At 53.6% G+C, this 11,206-nt stretch overlaps 1 protein-coding gene across 2 annotated transcripts in view; it reads right to left on the reverse strand.

Annotated features, from left to right (window-relative positions):
• Positions 1-9,474, reverse strand: part of PDE2A (phosphodiesterase 2A) — a 92,899-nt gene extending 83,425 nt beyond the window's left edge. The window contains exon 1 of one of the 2 annotated variants that reach the window (XM_012745073.3): positions 9,188-9,474. In XM_012745073.3, the coding sequence (XP_012600527.2) occupies positions 9,188-9,258 (71 nt within the window). In that variant the 5' untranslated portion in view covers positions 9,259-9,474. The remainder of the gene's footprint in view (positions 1-9,187) is intronic. The other variant, XM_012745076.3, reaches the window with a different exon arrangement.
• Positions 9,475-11,206: the final 1,732 nt, after the last annotated feature.

Consider the following 11,206-nt stretch of genomic DNA (forward strand, 5'->3'; position numbering starts at 1 on the left):
GAATCCAGGCCCTGCCTGTATCCTCAAACGCCCAGGAAAACAAATTTCTCTCCACTTTCCCAGGGAAGGGGATCTCCCTGCTTCCAGCTGGGCTGTCTAACCCCACACCTTTCCACTGCCCAGACCACCAGGGGGATTGCTCTGGGGACGCAAATCTTCCCTGACCGAAAAGGCCAAAGCATGCTGTTCTCTGGTCCCTGCATGGCAGCTACAGTTTGAAGGGACTTCAGTGAGTTTGCAACTAACTTCCCTACTGGGGCAGAAGCCTCATCTGCAGCCTCCCTAACCAGGCTGTCCAGCAATGGCTCTCACCTCCCCCCATGGATGGGAAGCTCATCCCTCCTTCCCAGGGCAGTCCCTTCTCTATGGGGACTGCCCTGCCTCCTTCACTTTGAGCCAAGCCGGGCCTCCAGGACTCCCCCACAATCCCAGCACTGTCTCAGTATTAAGAGCTCAAGGAGAGATTATAGGGCAAGCCTTGAATGTTAGAATAGTAGAAACCTAGGGAAAAAAAAAAAAAAAACACCTGCTGCAAAGATGAAGAAATTGAGGCTTCTAGAGGAGGCCCCTCCCCAGGCCCACTCCACCACTGGGCTCCTCGCCATGGGGTCTCCATGCTCTGTGGCATGGCGGACTTCACAAGTCCCCAGGAGGAGTCTCACAGCATGCAGAAGCTCTGGTAGAAACTTCAAAGGCAGCATCTGTGGCCCGGGAGGAGTGGGCATGCCCAGGCGCAGGAGGTAGCCTCACACCATGGACTTGGATCTGCTCTGAGCAGCCCAGCTGCTCTAGGGGCTGCAAGCAGGGAGACTTCCAGGCCAGACACACCTTCCTCTCTGCTCTGAGGCCTGCCATCTGCCCCCTGGATCTTGCTGGGTGACCTTGGGTTAATCACTGCCCCTCTCTGGACTTCCATATTTGCATCCACACAAGAGGACTGGGCTGGGAGTCCCCGAAATCCTCTTAGCGAGGTATAGGCGTGACCATTAGGCATACCTGGGGAGAATGGAACCTAGCTGCTTCCCAGCCAGGTCCAGCTCCTCAGTCCAATAGCCTAGGGTCCTGGGCTGGCCCAGCCTGAGCCGAAACACAAAGCCTGACTAGGAGGGGGTCCCAGGGTCCCATGAGGAAGCCCTGCCTCCCACACGAATAAGAGGTATGACAGTCCCTAAAGGCCAAGTCCACACACATCTCTCGCTACCTTCAAGCAGGTGGGACCCAGGAGAGACAGTGTTGAGTAGCCAGATGTTGGGCGTGGCCTTAGCAGGTTAGCCTTAGCGGGAATGTCTGGGCCCCACACATTCCCCCATCCCTGCACTCACACTCCAACACACACCTGTACACACAGAGACACACACGCACACAGTTTTGCTAGAACATATGTACATAACACCCTACACATGCACACCAGCCACATTTGCATGCATATACTTTACCAGTCACACATAAAAATAGACACACATGCTCACATATATGATTATTATCCACACTTTTATACAAAACTAACCCACACATTCTCACCCTCTCACACCCATATACACACATGTGCAACCGGAAGGTTGCAGTCAGATATACACACATACACCGAGACACAGACAGACACCAAAAAACCAACCAATTTCACCCTGCATCTCAGTATCAAGCAGATCACAACCCAGTAGAAACCCAGACCCAACCGCAATGTCATTCTAAATCCATTTCCAAATCTTGCCTGTCCCAGAACTGTGAGGAGAAAATTTCTTGTCCGCTGGCATGACCTCTTCTGTGTGTCTGTCCCTGCTGTGTGGGGTTCAGCCTCTCCTCAGCCTTCATTCCTCCCTAGATCCCTTTAGCAGGGCCCTCTCATCCTGGGCTCAGTAGAGGCAGAGAGCGATGGGTCACCCTTGTCCCCACTCTCCACCTCTGCTCCTCCTCAGGACTCTTCTCTCCTACTGGCTCTGCAAACATAAGGAAGACCCAGGCAGCAATGGACAATGTGTGACAGCACCCCCTGCTGGAGACATGTGGCATTGCAGCACAGCTCTGCGGTACACAAGTCATCACTCCCCAGCCTAGGGTTGAGAGGAGTTGAAGAGAAAAAAGAGGAAGAAGAAACTGAGAAGAAATTAGGAGGACAGAAGAGGAGCAAAGTGCTAAGTGCACCAAGGATGGAGGTAAGAAGCCTCAGGCTGACCATGGTTTCTCCACTTCAACCCATTCAGCCCAAGCTGCAAGATCAATTCTCCCAAAGCCCAATGTAAATCAGATCCTGTCCCTGCTCAAAAGCCAGGGTGGATCCTGGAGGGCCAAATTCTGAGCCTGGAATCAGGTTTCTGAGGCCCAGCTAGCCCACAGCTCAGCCTCACATCCCAAAGGGCATGGCCCTTGCCTTCTTTCCCCTGAGCCGCATCTTGCTCAGCTGCTCCTCTGCTGAGATGTCCCACCCCCAACTTTAAGTGTCCATATCTTGCCTGTTCTTCAAGCCCTGGCCTTTGCCATCTGGAAAAATAATTTGTGAAAAGCACAGGAGCTTTGGAGGCAGACAGGCCTTTGCACCAGGCCTGGCTCTACCAGTCACCAGCTAAATGCCTGTGGGCAAGTTGTTTTCCCTCTCAGGTCCTGTTTCTTCATGCAGAAAACAGCCTTCTCTTGGGTTTGTGGAAAGGATTAAATGAGATCATAGATGTGAAAACAGTGTTCAGACGGGTGTAAACTTCTGTGTGAATGTGTGGAGTTGTAATTATGGCTTAATCCTTTTATCCCTGCTCCTGCCTATGCCCCCAACACAGCAAGCCAGGTGATCCCTGAAGGAAGGATTGAGGCTGCTTACTTTTGGGCCCCACACCTCCCATCACCCACCAGGGCCTGCTGTCAGCCAGCCTCAGCAGCAGGGTGTGGATTTGGATTAAAGCAGGCAGTTTCACACCAGACTCACTGCAAATTCACACCAGACTACAACTCCCAGAATGACTCACAGACTTCCAATGGCTTAACCCCTTCCTCACCAAGCCCTTGCTTCCCCTGTGATCTCTGGGGATTGGTCTCAGACCAGCCAGAGCAGCCTAGCAAGGTGGTCACATGTCTCAGAGATCCTGCAGCTGCTCCCACAGAGTGTCAGTACTTCTCACTATAGCCACCACCACCAGGAGTCCATTTCAGGCCTCCTTGTCACTCTCACATGATGACAGCCTCCTGCTCGGCTCTTGCCCTCCAGGCCCCACGAATGTTTCTAGAAGTGTAGGTGAGTGTGGGCAGTTCATAATGGCGGTAGCTAACCTTTAGGAGCACCTGCTGCACGCCTGGGGCTGAGCTCTGCACTTCCAGATTCTTCACAACCATCTGCCAGGAAAGCATGGTTACCTCCACTCCACTGTTGACATGAGGTTCAGAGAACTTAAGTAACTTGCCCAGTACCACACAGCTATGGAGTAATGGTGCTAAAATTTGAGCCTACACCTGCCTGCCACCTTCTCTGTTCTATCTTCAATGTCTCGTCTCAACCATCCAAAGAATGAGAGCCCAGAAATCCTAGGATCCACAGACCTCTGTGACTAGACTGTTGGGAAGTCCTTCTAGATATCTGACTCAAATCCCTTTGGCTGCACCAAGCCCTGGTTGCCTTGTGTTTTTCAGGGAGGGCAGTGAGAAGGGTGACTTCAGGGACTTCAAGAACTGGGTCACGTCACTGGGGACCTGGCCTTTCGCAGGGAGCGAGCAGCTGAACAATGGGAGATAAATGTGTGAAAACATCCCTGTTACTAAATATATCGACTTCCCAGAGGAGGAGGGTGCTTACAGGGATCCCATGGCCTCCGCCCTGTAGGCCACAATCTTGTGGCTCAGACAAGCTGGGGTACTCGGAGCAGCAGACAAGGCTGTTCTGGCTGTCCCGGGGGCTGGGGCAGAGGGACAGGAGGCCAGCATGGAAGGGGGTGATGTCTCATTCTTCCAACCAAAGCTGCCAAGCCCCAGCCAGCCAATTTGCATATTGCTTTGCATTCATTTGCATGTCAGTTTCTGGATGGGACCCACATTCTTCAGTCACTGCCTCTTTCTCATTTCCAGGGTCTCTGTTCATTGAACACCCCATTCTCAAGCAAGGCAAGAGTCCTTGGCAGGCCTGGTCAGGAGCGCTAGGAGAGACCAAGAAGTCGCAAATGTCCAATGATGCTGACCCATCAAGATTGTTGGGGACAAGGCTGGGCACGGTGGCTCACGCCTGTAATCCTAGCACTCTGGGAGGCTGAGGCGGGTGGATTGCTCAAGGTCAGGAGTTCGAAACCAGCCTGAGCAAGAGTGAGACTCCATCTCTACTAAAAAAAAAAAAAATACAAAGAAATCAATTAGTCAACTAAAAATACATACAAAAAATTAGCCGGGCATGGTGGCACATGCCTGTCATCCCAGCTACTCGGGCGGCTGAGGCAGGAAGATCGCTTGAGCCCAGGAGTTTGAGGTTGCTGTGAGCTAGGTGGACCCCACGGCACTCTAGCCTAGGCAACAGAGTGAGACTCTGTCTCAAAAAAAAAAAGAAGGCCGGGCGCTGTGGCTCACGCCTGTAATCCTAGCTCTTGGGAGGCCGAGGCGGGCGGATTGCTCAAGGTCAGGAGTTCAAAACCAGCCTGAGCAAGAGCGAGACCCCGTCTCTACTATAAACAGAAAGAAATTAATTGGCCAACTGATATATATATAAAAAAAAAAAATTAGCCGGGCATAGTGGCGCATGCCTGTAGTCCCAGCTACTCGGGAGGCTGAGGCAGAAGGATCACTGGAGCCCAGGAGTTTGAGGTTGCTGTGAGCTAGGCTGACGCCACGGCACTCACTCTAGCCTGGACAACAAAGTAAGACTCTGTCTCAAAAAAAAAAAAAAAAAAAAAGAAAAAGAAAAAAAGAAAAAGAAAGATTGTTGGGGACACCTCCAGGGCAGAGAATGTTTCCTGTAGTCTAACCTCAATTCCCTACTCCTTTCCTGCTCCATCTCTGCCCAGTGCTTCCCCAAGCCTTGTGCTTCATGTTTAGGCCACTCTGAACTCCTATAGTCCTCGCATAAACTAAACCATGCTTGCTCTTACCTCATGGCCTTTGCACGTGGTATTTCCTCTTCCTGGAGCTGTCCCTCAACTCTACCTGCAGTGACTTTCCTTTCTAAGGCCAGCCCCACTGGTCCCCTCCCACCACCACCGACACTGGCACAGGTAGGGAAGACTCTGGGCTTCCGTCCACGTGGTCATGGCTCTGTCCTCCCCGTAGGCTGTCGTGTTCCATAGGGCAGCAGTGCAGTGAATGGCAACTACATGAATGAACAATGAATCCTGACCCTCCTTCCCGGTCTCTCTCAGCACCCCCAGTCTCCCTCTCCCTAGATGACTTCACTCACCCCTGGGAGGGTCAGGAACTGACAGTCCCTCCAACTCTCCCTCCTGTCCTCAGAGACTTTTCCCCTTGGCCCCACAGCCTACTCTCATGAAGCCAGGAGATTCTGCAGCCTGTCTGCACTGGTAGGAATTTCTTCTCATTCCCTTTTCTGGCCATGCCTGCATTTTATTATTATTTTCAGAGAGGAGTCAGGGCCTGCCCCACCTTAGTTTCACCACTTGTAGTTAACAAGGCTGCTTATTCCTCCCACTCGCTGTCTAGGATGTGCTTGTACCCCTCCTGGATCATTATGCCCAGCCTGGCCCTGCTGAGGAGGACAGTGACACAGGATGGAGAAAGGACATAAGGTCAGGCTGGGTAGCCTGGAGTAGCCGGGCCCCATAGGGAAGACCCAGGGCAGGTATCATCACCACAGGGGAAGGGCTGCCCAGGAGGGAAGGGATGAGCATCCTGCCACTGGGAGTGTGCAAGCAGGGGGCTGAGTAGATCTGCAGGCACGCTGCAGAGAGGAGTAAATCAACTGCTAGAAAACGACCCAGATGCTCTTAATGTCTCCTCCCACCCAGAGACTGCATGGAGCCCGGGTGCCCAGCCTTGTGCCGCCAGTGTGGTGGGGCAGCAAGAGGACGCAGCTCCTCCCTTTCTGGAACTCCTTGGCCGAGTGGTAAGGGACTCACATACAGGGGACACTGAAGGGGAAGGCCGAGTCTGAGCCACATTTTTGGTCCTGCACCGTCAGGGAGAGAGACTTAGGGTGGGTCATGGGGTCAGAGGGAAGGAAGAACCAAGGAGAGCTTCCTAGGGGAGGCTTCCTTTCAAAACTCCATTTCCTATGAGGAAAATGTCACACTCCTTAGTCCGTCATTGGAGACCCTACAGAACCTGGTCTCTTCTGCTCTCGTTTCCTCTTCTCAATGCCACTTCTTGCTCATGCCAACCCACGCTCTTTCTGTCCCTTGAACCTGCTGCACTTTTTCCCACCTACTCACTTTGATGTGCTGTTCCCTCTGCTCTTCCCTGCCTGGGCACTTCCTACCCATCCGTCAAGGTCCAGCCCAAATGTCTTGTCTTCTGAGGCCTGGCTTGCTGTGGCACCCACACTTTCTCTGCACAGCACTGCTTGCATGTGGGGGTGCGCGTTCCCACTCCTGCTTCCCTCATCAGACTGGGCACTCACTGAGAGCAGGGTCAGTGTCTGCTCTGTGTCCCCAGTGACCAGCCCAGTGGACACCCAGCAGGTACTGAAGTCTGCGTTGAGTGAATGAATGAGTGAGTGCAGGAATGGAATCATGCTGTGTGGGCAGATTTTACAGGCCCAGGCAGCAGGGGCCTGGGGAGTGCAGGCCTGGCCCGAGAGCAGCATGGCTGAGGGTGAGACTCCCAGTCCATTAAGACTGAAGCAGGGGTACTGTCAGGAGCTCTGCCTCCCCCCACCATTTGGCTAGATCCCAGCCAAGCCATCAGCCGTCCCTGGGGACAGGAGACTGGAGTGGGAAGCAGGAAGAGTGGCAGGAGCTGCTTAGTGGGCAGGGGGAACAGGTTGGGGCGGGGTGCAAGGAGCATAAAAGCAATTAACCCTCACTGAGCTGACCCAGCTCAGACAACCAGGAGGTTCTGGGCAGAGTCTGAAGGAGAAGGATATTGAGAGTCTAGTCTGATGAAGAGATTCAGTCCTAGCCTTGTGGCTAGAGGAAGGTGATGAAACCACAGCCTCAGTTTCCCTGTCTGGCAAAAGATGGCTCCAAGATATCTGACCTTCTGCATTTTAGGTAAAAAACCTTACAAGGGTCTCTCTCACCATCCTAGCCTTCCCCCAGCTTGCCTGAGCTTTCCAAGAGATTTTTCCCTCCTGACAACCTGACTCTCTGGGGTCCCTCCACCCCACCCCCCACCTCAGTCTAAGCCTGAGCCACCCTGACACTCCCTTCCCCATCCCCTTCTATCCAGCCTTTCCCAAGTTCTCAAGCGTCTCTCTTCAGAAAGCCCCAGACCTCATTGATCCTGCATTGACTTGGCCTCCACTTCGGCCTCCTGGCCCCATCTGTCTCTTCTAGTTCAAACAGTGCCACTGAGGCAGGTTTCTAAAACCCAAAACTGATCATGTCCCTCCCATGCATAAAACCTTCCTGGGCTCCCCAGGGCCCTCTGGATAAAGCCAGAGAGACCTGGAGTTCAAAGTCCTGCAGGACACGCTCCTGCCTACCCCTTCGGCCTCTTCCCACCACTCTCTTTACCCAGCCTCCTCCCTGCTCCAGGCACAGCCCGATCCAAGCCCAGGGCCTTTGCTTATGCAGGTCCCACCTACTCCCACCTGTTAGCAGGAAACTGATCTTTACTGCTTAATTATTCTCCAGCAATTTTATGTCTAGGAAGCTTAGGAGGCCCCAGAGGGCAGGGCCCTTATTGCCTGCTTCTTTTCCGCATCTCCCCACAGGGTGTAGAATGAATTGTCCTGGGCTCACACAGTCAGCCACCCCCTCCCTGCCTCAGGGGGCTACAGTGTCCCAGCTGTGCCTTCGATCACCAGGGGAAGGAAACAGCCACCCACACACGCTCAGATGAACACACACACACCAGCCACACAGGCACCAATATACACACACATTAATACACACTAGTACCATGATCACACACCCACACCAGAACACTTATGCTAACACACACCCACACACACAGCAACACTATTATTCACACACTAACAAATACTCACGCAAACACGCCTGCACACGGAATAGACCAAAAAAATGCATATCGATTCATTCTGTTTTAGACACAGCACACATGTTAACATGCATGCCAACATAGAAACTCAACCTAACACACACACTTACATACATACACACACCAGTCTGCACTCACACTCAGACATGTGCAGATAAACTCTCACAGCCGCACAGGATGTTCACGAACAGGCTGCTTCACACCAACCATGAAGGACCCCAGAATTCTTCTACAGGCACCTCTACACCCAATGTGTCCCTTACTTCCCACAGGCGTACACACCCCCCCTTACACAGCCTGTATAGGCCTGCACCTCCACTGACTTGGGGACATACACACACACACACACACACACACACACGTCACCTGCCTACCACCTCGGCGGCCCTTAGTAGAGGGGCACCTTCATGGAGCCCCCCCACTCACATGCATATGCACCCCCTGCACGTGGGCATACACAAGGCTGGCACACAGGAGCCTCATTCCAACCATGGCTCTCTTTATCTCATCCTGGGACAGATGCTTTGGGGTAAAGTTGCATAAAGTAGTGTCCCTGAACCCCAATCCCCTATTCCATGGAAAATGGAAAGTGGTTACTCCTGACCCTCTGTTGCTTTAGGGTCACTTTTATTTATATTAATATTTTCTCCCTCTCCCTCTCCTTTACACACACACACACACACACACACACACACACACACACACACACACACACACACGCCCCCACGGCAGTCCAAAGCGCTGTCCCTCTCCAGGGTCCTGAACCAGCCTATTTCGGCTCCCAGAGCTCCTCAAACTCCTTAGCAAACCTCCCCCATCCCCAGCCCCAGAAGAAATGCTTCAGGTTCATTATCAACCCCTCCCCCAGCCAGCAGCCCCTGCTTTGGGACCCCAGTCTCATCACCTCCTAGGTTGGTGCCATGTACCCCTACACAGAAGCCCTCCAGGCTGTGGTCTCGCGACGGGGGAGGGGGTGCCCAGGAGCAGGATCGATCCTTCCACGTGGCTCAGCTCCATGCCAACCCCAGCTCCTTGGAGGGACTCCCAGGACCCTGTCGGTGCCACCTCTCACAGCCGCTCACCCAGACCCCAGACCCTCACTAGTACTCACGGCTCAGCCGGTCGCGCTGCCGGGTACTGCTGGCTCCTGCAGAGGATGGAGTGGCCGCATGCCTGCCCCATCACTCCTCATCGTCCGCCTCCCCAGCCAGACTAAGGTGGCTCCTCGCCCTGTCCCCTCTGCCCAGAGTTCTGGGCAGGGCGCCCCCAGCAGGCACAGGGACCAAGAGCAATGGCCTGCCCCCCACTCAGCCTGAACTCAACACCCCAATCCAGCTCTGCTGCCCTGCTGCTCCCGCCTCTCCGGCTGCCACTGCCTCTGCTGCTCGGCTGGCTCTGGGAGGAGGTTGGAGCAGGTCTGATAATGCAGAAGGGGGAGGGAGGAGGGAGGAGGGACGGAGAGAGGCCCAGACAGAGAGGGAGAGAGGGAGGGAGGGGTAGAGAGACTCTGGCTGGGAGGGAGGAAAAAAGACTCACACACACAGAGACTGAGAGATACACAGACGGAGACAGGAAGGGGGAGAGAAACACATGAAGAGGGAGAGAAGAGAGGGATCAGAGCCTCAGAGAGATCAAGATAGAAATACAAAGAGATCAGAGAGGCATAGGGAAAACACACACACAGAGGAACAAAGACAGAAAAAAGAAAAAAAATAGAGGCAGAAATAGAAAGAGAGAGGTGGGGGGAAGGCAGGGGGAGGGAGGAGTGGCTGATAGAGGAGCCCAGAAGAGGTGTGAGGATGCAGGACTTACAATCCTCATGGGCCGAGGACTTGAGGGGCAAGTAGACGGGACCCAGACCCTCTGCTGCCCCAACACAGAGGCCTTCAGGGTTGGGAGGACACGCCCGTGCCCTCCTCAAGTCAGAGAGGGCCAGGCCTCCACGTAGAACTAGCTGCCATCTCCTCTGGGCTCCCTCACTGGCTTTGTAACATGTCCTGGGGTGCATCTCAGCATGGAGCCGGGTACCTAGGAGACTCAGGGGACTTTTGCTGATGGCCTTCGGACTCAGAGCCTTGCCATGGAGACCGCCTCTTGGTGGCTCTGCTTAGCTGGCACACTGTGGGAGCTGATGCTTGAGCATGGGCTTCCACTAGGGGCTGTGGACACCCTGACCCCAGCCTGGCCCACACGGCCTTCACTCTCCATAGACTCTAGGCATGGTGAGGGCCTGTTGTACCTCTGCCCTGTCCCCACCCCTTTATTCTCAGGAGAAAGCTTTAACCCAATGGAATAGAGGCATTTTAGGTGATGGGACAGATAGGGAATTATTTCTGCAAAGCTCTTGCTGTATGTAGGAAAAAATGCTTCAAACCTTGAGGCAGGACATGGGCTTTGAGTTCTGGCTCAACCATTTACTTACTCATTCACTGGCCTACCACTGGCCAACCCCATCAGATATGGCTCAGACTGTCCCTTGCCTAGGAGAAGCACCCAGTCTGCAGTGGCAGAAGGGGAAACTTTCAGAGAGAAGCACAGGGTCTGTGGAGCCCAGAGGGACTCCTGACCCAGTCAGTGAGGGGTAGGGGGGAGGTGTTGGCAAACATTTCAGGAAGATCAAATCTGAGCTGAGTCTTTAAAGGCACAAGGGGGTATATTCTAGGGTAGAGGAGCTATAGTAACCCTCACCAGTGACTCCATCTCTCTGAGCTATGGGGAGGATACCCCTGCCCACACAACAGGCTCCTGGCATAGAAGTCCATGAAACTGAATGCTGAATGGCATGGGAGTGCATGGACACCAGTGACCGAGCTTGTGTAGTAGGCCTGTCCAGGCTGAGTGCTACAGAAAGTAGTTGTCTTATGGCCAGGGAAATGTTATGAAAGAAAATGTGAGGGACCCTTTGCTCCCACTGTGACTCCAGAAGGTAGAATTTTAGATCTCTGACAAGCTCTGGGCAAATTGTTTTCTCACTTGAAGAGAACGAGGCCCAGGCTGGTCCTAAACAAGCTGAGCCAGCATAGAGCTTGTGTCTTGCTTCTTAGCCTGGCCTGTCCCTGAGACCTTGCTGCTGCACTCCTGCCAGCTGGGAAGGTATTCTCTGGGCTCAGAAAGTTGTGGCCCTGGACCA

Source organism: Microcebus murinus, chromosome 4, assembly GCF_040939455.1.
Source record: "Microcebus murinus isolate Inina chromosome 4, M.murinus_Inina_mat1.0, whole genome shotgun sequence".
In the NCBI taxonomy this organism is placed as follows: Eukaryota; Metazoa; Chordata; class Mammalia; order Primates; family Cheirogaleidae; genus Microcebus; species Microcebus murinus.